At 49.9% G+C, this 12,451-nt stretch overlaps 1 protein-coding gene across 1 annotated transcript in view; it reads left to right on the top strand.

Moving 5' to 3' along the window:
• Positions 1-630: 630 nt before the first annotated feature.
• The window catches only part of MAP4K2 (mitogen-activated protein kinase kinase kinase kinase 2), a 49,973-nt gene continuing 38,152 nt past the window's right edge, over positions 631-12,451 (top strand). The window contains exons 1-4 of the mRNA XM_077328056.1: positions 631-831; positions 8,940-8,997; positions 11,285-11,375; positions 12,384-12,448. Of these exons, the coding sequence (XP_077184171.1) occupies positions 736-831; positions 8,940-8,997; positions 11,285-11,375; positions 12,384-12,448 (310 nt within the window). The 5' untranslated portion in view covers positions 631-735. The remainder of the gene's footprint in view (positions 832-8,939; positions 8,998-11,284; positions 11,376-12,383; positions 12,449-12,451) is intronic.

The following is a 12,451-nucleotide window of genomic DNA, read 5'->3' as shown; positions in this document are numbered from 1 at the left end:
GACAGGCAGAAAGTGGAGTGGCCGGTGGTTACCCAGGGAGCTTCACAATAAAGGGCTGATGTCCTCCCAAATCCTAAGCCAGCACTGGAACAGTTAAACACACATATAAGCGACTAAACTTCTCCATACTTAAAACACAACACTGTCCCGCCTGCTTTGACGTATTCCCTTGCGAGCCTTTCCGCTTAGGAGCCTGGAAGCGAAGAGGCAAATCCAAGCATGTGCTCAGAGGCACCGTAGTTCTCACATCCCAGGTCTTCGTGACAGTTGAGGCTGAGTCCAGGGCCCAGAGGCAGCGCGCGCTGCATTTCCGCAGAGAAGCTCAACTCCCCGTGCTTCAGGGGCCAAGAAACTCTTTGCATGCTCAGAGGCACCTGCATCGTACCCAACTTGATAAAAAGCCGTTAATTCTGAGCAAGTGCGCGGAGACCTTTCCACTCCCGCCTGTTCATAGACGGAGCCGGCCTAGCGGTAGGTCCCCGAGTGCTGCGTACTCTGCACGTGCCCAGAGGGTCGGGGGAGGTCGGGCCTTAGCCACGATCGCCGCCCCTGTCCGTCCCCGGCGCTGCAGCCCTGAAAGAGGAAGCCGGGCGGCGCCTAAGCCTCCCCTCCTTCCTTCCTTCCCCTTCCCAGCGGCCGCTTGTGCACTCCGCCCCGAAGGCGGCGCCTTCCCCCGCTCCGGCCGCTGGCCCGGGCCCCGCCGTCCGACCCTCGCTCCGCGGCCGGGGAGGGACCATGAGCGCGTTGCGGGACGTCTCCCTGCAGGACCCGCGCCTCCGCTACGAGCTCGTCCAGCGCATCGGCTCCGGCACCTACGGCGACGTCTACAAGGTGCGCAAAAGCCGGCGGTGCGCCCAGGGCGCGCGATCCGGACAGGAGGGGCGCAAGCCGGCTCTGGGGTGGTGGTGGTGGGGGGAAGCAGGGCTACGGGGCAGCCCAAGCGCCGGGCGCCAGGAGGAGCCCTCCGCGGAGCCTCAGCGCTCGGGTCCCGGTAGGGAAACGGGGCTGGTGGGTCTGAAACAGCCCTCCGGAGTTCTCCGGGCGACAGACCGCGGCGGGTTGGCGTCTTTTGGTGGGGCCTCTGAGCATGGGCGACGCTTTCGTGGGCTCCTTGGATGGCAGGCGAGAACAAGGACGGAGGGGACACTCGGGCTCCTGGGGGCTCCCTTCCTCGCCTTACCTGGGGCTGCAAGAGAGGTGTCTGCAAAAGATGCCGGGGAAGGCTGCCCTTAGAGGAGACTTGGGGGTGGGTCTGGAAGATCTCCTTTGACCCTGCAAAAGATCCGGTGCCCAGGCTCTCAGTAGGGGGTTCTGTTGAGGGGTGGCCTGGACCACTGCTCTGCTTCACCCGCTGGCACTCTTAGACTTTGATTGGAGCTCTCTTTCGCTGCCAGTTACTATAGTGATCCTTCCCCCCAAAATGTATGCTGCCATTTGGCCCAGAGTGGCCTGGTGGGTGGTAGTGGACTGCCTCCTCCACCCTCAAAACCTTTGACAGTTTTACGATCTTGGCAGAGGTGGGGAAAGCCTGCTTTTTGCCACTGCTGTAGAAATATTAGGTTGTACTTCCAGCGGTTTATGCCAGCAGTCTCTCCCAGTGCTTGCACTCAAAAACTCACACCTTGGATAAATCCTTGTTGGTCTTAAAGGTGCCCTTGGACTCTGATTTTGTTTTGTTGGCCTCGGAGAAGAACAGTGTGTTTTGGTTTGGGAAGGAGCTAAGGAAGGCTGCTGGTTAGAGTTTGGAGGACCCTTGGACTCCAGTTAGCGCACTAGATCTGCCACCATGGTGGGCACAGTCTGTCAGCGCCCCTTGACCTGAGTGGCGCATCGCACATGTTGATATTTCACAGGAAAATCTGGAGACTGCTGGAGATTTTGCTTTCACCTCACGCCTGGAGGGTAGGTTTCTCCATCTGGACCAGCTTTCTAGCTATTATGTTTGGGTGGGTGTGATAAGAGCAAGGATTTTCTACATTCTTGACTCTCACAGCTATTACGGTAATAGGAAGGTTCCCTAGTAGGCAACTGGGTCACTTTCTGACCTGCATGTTGAAAGCTCTTTTCTGATCTCACCAAGCCCTTGGCCAGACATGTTGCTGTGACATAATAACAACTTTATGTTCCAATTGCATCATCCATTTAGCTTAAAGTTATCTACCTTAAACTGAATGTAAATGTCAGTCATCTCTGTACCCTTGTGCTCATGGGATGGGAAACTGGAAGGCAAGAGCTGGTTTATAAATTCACACTCACCCATTGCATGGGACTCTGTCAGCCTCTCCTTATGTCTGCGCAGGTCCAAGGGCTAAGGGATGTGCTTTGAAAATAATTAAAACTGAATGTCCATGAAGCGGGACTGGTATATTTCTGAAAATGCCAGGACCCCAGACTGTAATCCTGCCCCCATCCTTTCATGTACTTGACCTAATTCTGGCTGTGACTATCGCTGGGGCAGGGGAGGCAGAACATCCAAAGATAGCAAAGCAAAACCTTTTCTCCTTCAGCCTTGTGTCCCTGTCACGTCTGCCATGTACATGCCATTTTAAATGGCTACATATAGACGCCGTGGTGGCCTATGTTTGGGCATGGCAGTTCAGCAGAGAGATTGGGCTGTTCTCGCCAAGGCATCACAAGTGCTGAAAAGTGGTTTGTGAAGGTGTGAAAATCACCCAAAGACAATGGCTGCCTGGGGGAGCGAATAAACACGGCCTGTACATCGGCTTTGCCACCTGCCTCTCCACTCGCCCTTCTGTTAAGGCCTCAAGGAACGTCCCGGACTGCTCTCTCGGGGATGAGTCTTACCGTTCGGCATGGTGTGCATCATGTGTGAAAGCAGTAAGACAAGAAGGAACGCTGAGGTTCCTTCCATTTTGGTTTTAGCTCCGACACTGTCCTTGTTTTTATTGTCTCAGGCTCACGTGAGAGCAAAAAACAGGTCTTGGCACAAAGGTCATGGCTTAGAGCAGCCTTCATCATGTTTTTCACCATTGAGAAACCTCGGAAACACTCTTCAGGCTTTGAGAAACCACCAAAGTGGTGCGATTATGCAGAATATGGCTGGGAAGCATAGCTGTGTACATGCCCTCCCAGGGCCCCTCCCCTTCCCTACACTCCCAGGTCTATCATTGGACATTTATTGGGGGGGGGAGGCTGAACATGACCATATATGGTCATATCACCTGAAATGTTCAACAATTTTTAAAAAAACTATATAAAATAATGAACTCCCACCCACTCAGGAAATCCTTCCAGGGCCATCAAGAAACCCCAGGGATTCATGAAACCCTGGTTGAGAAAGCCGGGCTTGGAGCAGAATCTCTTTCCCACAGTGGTAAAAGGGTATAGGATGTCCCGTTCAGGCGGTGCAGTTTTGCTTTGTAAAACTGGGAAGACTTTGGGGTGCTTGAAGACCATCTAGTCACCCCTTTGCTTCAAGGCAGAGCTCTCCATTGATTTACTAACCTTGAAAGACCAAATGCTGCCTGGACAGCTGTGCCGTAAGTGTACAGATCATTATTATTTATTATTATTATTATTATTATTGTTGTTGTTGTTGTTGTTGTTGTTTATTTGATTTCTATACCGCCCTTCCATATTGCTCAGGGCGGTTTACATACAACATCACAGGGGGATACATGGAACAAATCAACATACAACATAGTCAACATAGTCAAATACAACAATAACAGTGGTTCTAAACAACACAACTTCAGTGATCCAACAACAACAATATAACTAGAAACTAAAACCCCTAGAGAGGTCAGACTAGTTCAGGCCATGGAGGGGATGTCTAAGGGGGACCTGTGGTTGGTCTCAGGCAAATGCCTGGTGGAGGAGCTCCCATTTGCAGGCCCTGCGGAACTGTGGGCGTTCAGGCACTGTATGGAGGTATTTGCTGGCCGTAGAGCTGATGATGACAGATAAGCAAGCCAGGCAGTGGCAGGTAGGGAAAATGCACATGGATGCAGGCAATCATGCTTAATAGCTAACTCAACCAGGGGGTCAATCTTCCAGGCTCAGGGTACAGGCTCAGGGTACAGGGTACAGTGATCAGATGGCGATCAGACACTCATTCGTTCCCCAAAAGTGGGCTCTGTGGAGTGGCACATGCTCACCGTAACATCATGGCTTTAGTTCCCACATGCAGTCTCAGTTCACTTCAGCCACTGTTTGCGAGTGGATTTTGCCATTTTAAAGAGTAAAATCCATTTGCAAAGTGGGTTGAATGTATGTTATTTGGTGCATGTGAAAATGGCCAAGAACCTTGCTGTCATATCACCAAGGTGATCTTTCTGGGTATCAGAGAGCAGTGCCCCCCTCTGTTATATTCCTCCCCTCTACTGCATGCTTAAGCACTGGCTTGAGGGACCAGCCTGCCTCCTTTTGGAGACAGGATGCACCCTGTGGGAGTGAGCATTGTTCTTACCCTGTGTGGCGCTTCCTGACATTTCTGAGAAGAAGGCTAGGAGGGAGTTGAGACTCCTGGGGGCTGATGCAATTTGTAAATATGGTTTTATGACGTCATTTATAAAAGCGTTTTGTATTCTGATTTTATATGATGTGACTGATGATTGCTTAAACCAGGGGTAGTCAAACTGCGGCAGGGGCTCCTGGGAATTGTAGTACATGGACATCTGGCGGGCCGCAGTTTGACTACCCCTGGCTTAAACCATGTTGTTACCTGTCCTGAGCTATCCCAGAAGGGCAGGCTACAAAAAGATGATGATGATGATGATGAGATAAATTCAGGAGATAGCAGACTTGCGAGGCAGATTGTAAGTGGTAGGCTGGACAATATGGGAGGGGCGGAGGGCATTTCAAGACCTACAGGCCTTTAGATGTAAGAACAGCATTCTGAATTTTGCCTGGAAAGAAATAGGCATCCAGGGCTGATCTTCCAGCATGGGGGTGATACAATCCCTTTTTCCTGTTCCTGGTGGCAGTCTGGCAGCTGACTTGGAAAATGGAGGGGGGGGCAGAGGAAGGTTTTCATGGGTTTTTATTGGGGTTTAAATAGGTGTTTTATTATTAATGGGTTTGTATTGTTACCGGGAGTAGTGGGATATAAATATAAATAAGGCCTGAAGCATAACCTCCAGAAATGCCTGGCTGCTGAGCTGAACTGGTGTGGGGTTAGGTTCCCAGCACAGAAATTGCAGAAATCAAAGCTCCCCAGGTGGATGTCTGGAGCCAGCCCTGCCAGAGTCCTTTTTGACCATTTCCCTCCTTTGTTTTGCTTCAAAACAAAAGCCCAGAAGAAGGTGCCTCTCTGGCACCGTTCCCATCTCCAAATATTCTTAAAGCATGGCCTTAGTTTTGCTCTCATTGTATATTCCGGGCCTTTGTAGGGCACCTGTCATGCAGAAGCATTTTTTGTGTCCAAAGGTGTTCAGGTGAGGGAGAGGTTGCCTGTCTGCTTCCTCTCCACTGGCTTCAAGGAGGATGGATGAGGGGGGCATGCATACGTAACATCCCCAACCCCTAAGGCTCTTTCTGCTAGCAGCTCAACAGGAAGTTGCCTCACCGTCTGCAGAGAGAAGGAACTGAGCAGAGTGGAGCTTGGTTGCCCGCTCAACTAACATAGGCTGTGATCCTAGGGCAGTGGTTCTCAACCTTCCTAATGCCGCGACCCTTTAATACAGTTCCTCCTGTTGTGGTGACCCCCAACCATAAAATGATCCAAGGGTTCTTTCTCAGAAATTAAACCGAAACTGACCAACGGCATCAAGATCCATTGTTCATGATTGTATACAAATTGTTTTTCCCCTGGGGTTTCTCAGTTCAGTTCTGCCTCCTGTCCCACCATGCCGATCTCACTCTTTTCTGCTGCTCCAGACAGACAAATGCTCTATCTCGATCTACCCCGTAAGGCTGTTGTGTGGTGCTTGTAGGAGGAGCAGCAAAAGTGGCGGTGCTCCCCCCCCCCCGCCAAGGTGCTTGCCCTGCCACGACCCCTGTGAAAGGGTCGTTTTACCTCCAAAGGGGTCCTGACCCACAGGTTGAGAACCACAGCCCTAGACTAAGATCCTTTGCTGACAGGAACTGTGGTGGGTCAATTCTAGAAGGAGTCATGGGGGCAGAAACCTTTGGCTGTTCCATGTCTGAAAGCCTTTCAGGGGTAGTCAAACTGCGGCCCTCCAGATGTCCATGGACTACAATTCCCAGGAGCCCCCTGCCAGCAAACGCTGGCAGGGAGCTCCTGGGAATTGTAGTTCATGGACATCTGGAGGGCCACAGTTTGACTACCCCTGTAATCTCAGCTGTGTGAAGGCTGGCTGGGGTTAGTCAGTGGAGAGGCTTGTACAGTGTACTCTGTCAGTGCTATGCAGCAGCCTTTGTCGTCTTCCACATTCCAGGGCTTACTGCTGACATTCAACAAGTTCAGGGGTTGGGCCTACCTTAAGGCCTGAGGACTCTCACATCCTCTTTCATTTCTACCGGTCTCTGTGTGGGAGAACTGGGTAGGAATGTTATTTTGGAACAAACAACTTGACTTCTTTGGCATGAACGTGAACGCGGGAGCGTGGATGAGAGGTTTGGGCGGACGTTTATCTTTACTGATGTTTTTGTTTTTCCTACCAAGGCAAAATTAACCGTTGCCCATGGAAATAGCCCATGTTGCATTCCTGCTTATGGTTTGGCCTTGTGACCTCAGCGAGGAAGGCGGCTCCTTGGGTAATGGGCTGGGGGATTTCCTCTGGATTTTGCATGGGAGACTAGGCAGGCTCAGGAGGGCTCCGTGGTGTCATCTGGACGTGCGCATGGGCAAAAGACAGGCTTTTAACTGGTTTGCACCTGCCCTCCCTCAGTGGGCGTCCAGGTCACAAAATGGAGCACACTTCAAGGAGTGGCCTCAATTCCATACCTTCCAACAGATGGAAATAAAGGTCTCTGAAATCATCTCCGTGCTCTATTAATTTGCTCCATAATGTCCTGGTCTCTGTTCATTTAATATAAGGTGACCAGATTGTAACATTGGTAAAGCGGGACACCATTGACCGGGGGGGGGGGGAAGTCCTTGATTAAAGATTTGGTCTATATGGAGCAACAAAAAGTTTCATAGAACTCATCAAACACAAAAATAGTATTGTTATATATATATATATATATATATTTCAACATAAGTATAATTTGCCAGGTACCCCCAGATGTCCCTCCAAAAGTGGGACCATCTGGTCACCTTAATTTAATAGCAAAGACTGTGTTTGTGAGCTTGCTTGTAGATTAGGTTGGAAAAGATAATGGGCTGATGTGTGTATGTGAGAGAGAAACACATGACATCATGGTTGAGAGCCAGCTTGGTGTAGTGATTAGGTTCAGCCGCTTCTAATCTGGTGAGCCGGGTTTGATTCCCCGCTCCTCCACATGCAGCCAGCTGGGTGACCTTGGGGTAGTCACAATCCTGTCAGAGTTGTTCTCACAGAGCAGTTTCTCCCAGGGCTCTCTCAGTCCCACCTACCTAACAAGGTGTCTGTTGTGGGGAGAGGAAGAGAAGGCGATTGCAAGCAGTTTTGAGACTCCTTCGGGTAGTGAAAATCAGGATATAAAAACCAGCTCTTCTTCAAGTTGCTTCCAACTTACAGCAGCCCCATGAATTAATGACCTCCAAAACATCCTATCGTTAACAGCTAGGGTTGCCATCTCTGGGTTAGAGATGTAGAGGGGTGGAGCTTGAGAAGGGTGGGGTTTAAAGAGGGGAAGGATTTCAGTGGGGTATAATACCATAGAATCCACCTTCCCTAGCAGCCATTTTTTCCACATGAGCTGATCTCTGTCACCTGAAGGAGATCTCCAGCTCCCATCTGGAGGTTGGCAACCCTCTTAACAGCCTTGCAAACTGAGGGGCGTGGCTGCATAGAATCATAGAATCATAGAGTTGGAAGGTACCTCCTGGGTCATCTAGTCCAACCCCCTGCACTATGCAGGACACTCACAACCCTATCGCTCATCCACCGTAACCTGCCACCCCCTTGCGTGAGTCAATCCATCTCATGTCAGGTCTTCCTCTTTACCCGCTGCCTTTGTATTTCCTTTTCCAGTGACTCCTGCCTTCTCATAATGTGGCCAAGGTTACAATAGTCTCAGTTTAGATTCAAATGGGGTAGCCGTGTTGGTCTGAAGTAGCACCATAAAATCAGAGTCCAGTAGCACCTTTAAGACCAACAAAGATTTATTCAGGGTGTAAGCTTTCGAGTGCAAGCACTCTTCCTCAGACTGTCTCAGTTTAGTCATTCTGTTTTCTAGGGAGAGTTCAGGCCAATATACCTCTGTGTGTGTCGTGTGTAAAATGTCCGTCTTAGCACATGTGTTCACGCGTTTCTATGCGTGTATTCAAGAGACACTTTAGATCAGGCTTTCATGAAATCCTGTGGTTTGTTGACGGTCCTAGAAGCGTTTCCCAAATGGGTGGGAGTTAATTCCCCCCTCTTATATTATTAAAATTTGTTAAACATTTATCAGGTGATATAACCATATTTGGTTTGGTCTGCCTCCCACCGCAGAACATGCCAATGATGGGCCTGGAGGGGGTGGGAAGGGGAGGGGCCCCAGGTGGTCATGTCCACAACTATGCTTCCCAACCGTATTTTGCATGATTGGGCCACTTCTGGGGTTTCTCCAAGACTGAAGAATGTTTAAGGGTTCCTCAATGACCATTTATGCACTGGGAACTTCACTGCCCCAGATCCCATGCAGGATCACAGATCGGGGGCAGATGAGGTGCACTGGGTCAAATGCTCCCCCATGTGGGTAAAGGAAGAGGTGGGGCAACCAGCCATGACTAAAACACCAGCCTGCAGCCCGGCATGAAACCTTCAGTGCGTAAACGGTCATTGGCAAGAAAGCTGAAAAAGGCTACTCAAGATCTTATTTAAAAAATGGGGTGGGGGGGGGCTGTCTAATTACTCTTCCCTTTACATGAAATTTTGTCTCCACAGGCCCGTGACACCGAGACAGGGGAATTGGCAGCTATCAAGATAGTGAAACTTGATCCAGGTAAAGCAGAGAACTGGTTTCTCATCCACAGTTCCTATATTGATAGAGATTCAGATCCTCTCTGTGTTCCAGCTTGGTATAGTCATGGTTTAGAAAGGCAGCTTCTAATCCAGAGAACTGGGTTTGATTCCCTGCTCCTCTATGTGAAGCCAGCTGTCTGACCTTGGGGCAGTCACAGTTCTCGCAGAGCTCTCTCAGCCTCACCTACCTTGCAGGGTGTCTGTTGTGGGGAGAGGAAGGGAAGGCAGCTGCTTTGAGGTTCCTTCGGGTTGTGAAAAGTGGGGTATAAAAACCAACCGTTCTTCCTCTTCTTCTGTTCCCTCACCTCCCCCATTTGGATTGCACAAGAAGAGGAAATGTTGAATTGGGACAGAGGTGTTACGGAAGACAGTAGCTTTCCATATTTATCCTGCCTGCCCTTTGAGGGATCAGCTTAGAGAGTGTCCTTGGCCCTTTCCTCCTTCTCTTCTCTGCTCCAGAACTGTATCAGCTTGAAGGAAAATAGGGTCCAGTTGTGAAATCCATTTCTCTTTATGTCCACGTGAAAGGACATCCAGCAGATCCCTTACTTTGCATCACTCATGGATTTGACGGACAAAAGCCACTTCTGAAGGGGAGAGCCCCGAGTGGTGTGCTGCTTCTAGTGTTGAGGCTGGGGAAAATTCCAATTCAAACCCATGCTCAGCCATGAGGCTCTCTGGGTGTTCATGAGTCTCTACATCTCTCAGCCTAACCTGCCTCACAGGAGAGTTGTGAGGGTAAAACAAAGAGGGGAGTAAAATTCATACAAGCTGCCCCGAGTTCCTTGGATGGGCGGCAGGATAAATATGTAATAGATAGATATAGAGGAATAGGATTGGAACAGGTACTGTGCTATGTGTGTGTTCAGGGCCCTTCAGGAGCTTAAATCATTCCAGAGGACCTGCAAAATGGAGTTATTCTGCCAGGCGCATGGTTGAGGCCAAGCAACAACATCATGAATTGCTGACCTCCTTACTCGAACACTCATCCACAGACAGGAAGTCCCTCCAAACTCTGCTCAGCCCTCCTAAGGATTGCAAATAGGAGGTGGTTTTATTAATGATATGCTGTTCTTATTGTTTATTGTGAATTGTTTTAAAAATGTTGTTAACTACCCTGAGCCAACAACAGTTTATTTATTCATTCATTCTATTATTCGACCCTGAATGTTTTCTCTGGTGGGGAAAAACAGGAATTTTGGAAGGGCAATTTAGGTTAGTACAAGGGGGGGGTGGAGTGGGGTTAAGCATTCCTTTGCTCCCTCCTGAGAGGTGGGTGTGCTGCTACTGCTAAGTAAAAAGTCAGAATGTTAGGAGAAGCTGCTGTAAGAGTTCCTGCATAATATTGTTTGGACTGAAAGCGCTATTCCAGGAGGGATGGGAAGGGAAGGTGGCTTTTCTGCAGCCCAAAATGCCCCTGAAATGCTCCTCCTGGGGCCAGAGAAACCAAGAATAGTAGGGGGGATTTGATGAGCATTGTTCCCCTCTTCTGTCCACAGCTGCTGGATTCAGCCCATAAACTTGAGCACAATTTGCCCCAATTGTTGTTAGTTATGAAGTTGTGTCCGACCTATCGCGACCCCATGGACAATGATCCTTCAGGCCTTCCAGTCCTCTACCATTCCCCAGAGTCCATTTAAGCTCGCACCGACTGCTTCAGTGACTCCATCCAGCCACCTCATTCTCTGTCGTCCCCGTCTTCTTTTGCCCTCGGTCGCTCCCAGCATTAGGCTCTTCTCCAGGGAGTCCTTCCTTCTCATGAGGTGGCCAAAGTATTTGAGTTTCATCTTCAGGATCTGGCCTTCTAAGGAGCAGTCCGGGCTGATCTCCTCTAGGACTGACCAGTTTGTTCGCCTTGCAGTCCCCAGTAATAACTAGTAATTATATTTATCCCATTGCTCCCCCCCAAAAAAAACCCTAAGCCCCCAAAAGGTTCACAAGGGTGATCCATTAAAAACAATAGTTTAATCTCTAAAAGAGGGGATGTGGATTCTGGTTTATTTTAACCCAGTTATTGAAAAGAAATAGACACTCCAACTGAAAATTAAAAAATAAGCTTTAGTTTAAATAAAATCTGGCTTTAAAAAAATCTTCTGTTTTTGTCCCTCTGCAGAAAGGTAGGTGTGCCCGCCTCACAGGGCAGTTGTGAGAGGGTGAGCACAATACAGGTTGCCAAAACACTTTGGGGACCGGAGTTGTTGGGTGAAGGATAATTGGGAAGGCGAGCACTTGTGCCACCAACCATTTTTTCCGTTTTGTCTCCACAGGGGACGACATCGGATCCATTCAGCAAGAAATCACCACTCTCAGGGATTGTCGCCACCCCAATGTTGTGTCGTATTTTGGCAGCTATCTCAGGTGAGAGGCTTCCCTGGGCAAGGAGGAGTTAAAACATTTCAAAGGGTGGCTGAAAGGTGCAAGAGCTCAAAACTATTTCACTGACCTGAACACATTTAACCTCATGCCAATTCCAGAGGGCCAGAGCTGGGTAAGGAAGCTCTGCAATCTACATATGATCTTCCCTTTCATATTCGTCACGGTTTGGGGGCTGTGGAAGTGTCTTAAGACCGTGCCCACGAAAACTAAGTTACCCTAGTGGAAACGTTTCCTAGACCAGCGGTCCCCAACCTTTTTCTGGTTGAGAACTGCTTCTGGGGGTGGGGGAGAGCCAGCGGCCCGGGTGCCGTGCATGCATGGCACAGCTGCACATGTGCGGAGCTGCCGCGTAAACGCGCACGTGTGGCAGCTCCACACAAACGTGCATGCGCAGAGCTGCCATGCTCGCACATTTGCGTCCGCCGGGGGGCACAAACGCACATGCGTGGCAGCTCACCTGCCTCCCCCCCCCCCGCAGCGAGAAATTAGCCGGGCCGCTTCTTGCTGTGGGGGGGGGGGAGAGGCAGGCGCGGCCGCCGGCGTCCCGGTAGCGAGGCCTTCACGGACTGGTAATGGGCTGTGGACTGGGGTTTGATGACCCCCGTCCTAGACCTTGAAAGCAGACTTCACCTGGCCTTCTACAGGTGGAGGATGTATTACCATGTTCTTAGTTATGTAGTCACCCAAATCCCGAGTAGTTAACTAAGATACGAAGGGGCTGAGGGGTCTGTGTTCAGTGATCTTGTGTGGATGGCCTTTGCTGCTATCTAGTTTTTGATGGTTTTTGATGGCGGGGTGGGGTGAGGTTGAGGAGCTGCCTGTAATCAATGCTCACCTGGGAATCCTCTTCCAAAGAGAGCAGAGAGTGAGCCCACCCCAATTGATACCCCACAACCATCTCTGGGAGGAAAAGGGAAGACTTAACTATTTTTTTAATCAAGGGGAAAAGCCATTGTAAGATGTGCATTTATTTCTGCTTCTCCGTTCTAGAAATGACCGTCTCTGGATCTGCATGGAGTACTGTGGAGGGGGGTCTTTGCAGGAGGTCTATCACTGTG

Source organism: Paroedura picta, chromosome 1, assembly GCF_049243985.1.
Source record: "Paroedura picta isolate Pp20150507F chromosome 1, Ppicta_v3.0, whole genome shotgun sequence".
Taxonomy (NCBI): Eukaryota; Metazoa; Chordata; class Lepidosauria; order Squamata; family Gekkonidae; genus Paroedura; species Paroedura picta.
The sequence above is the reverse complement of the archived record's forward strand: the minus strand, read 5'-3'. Positions and strand labels throughout refer to the sequence as shown.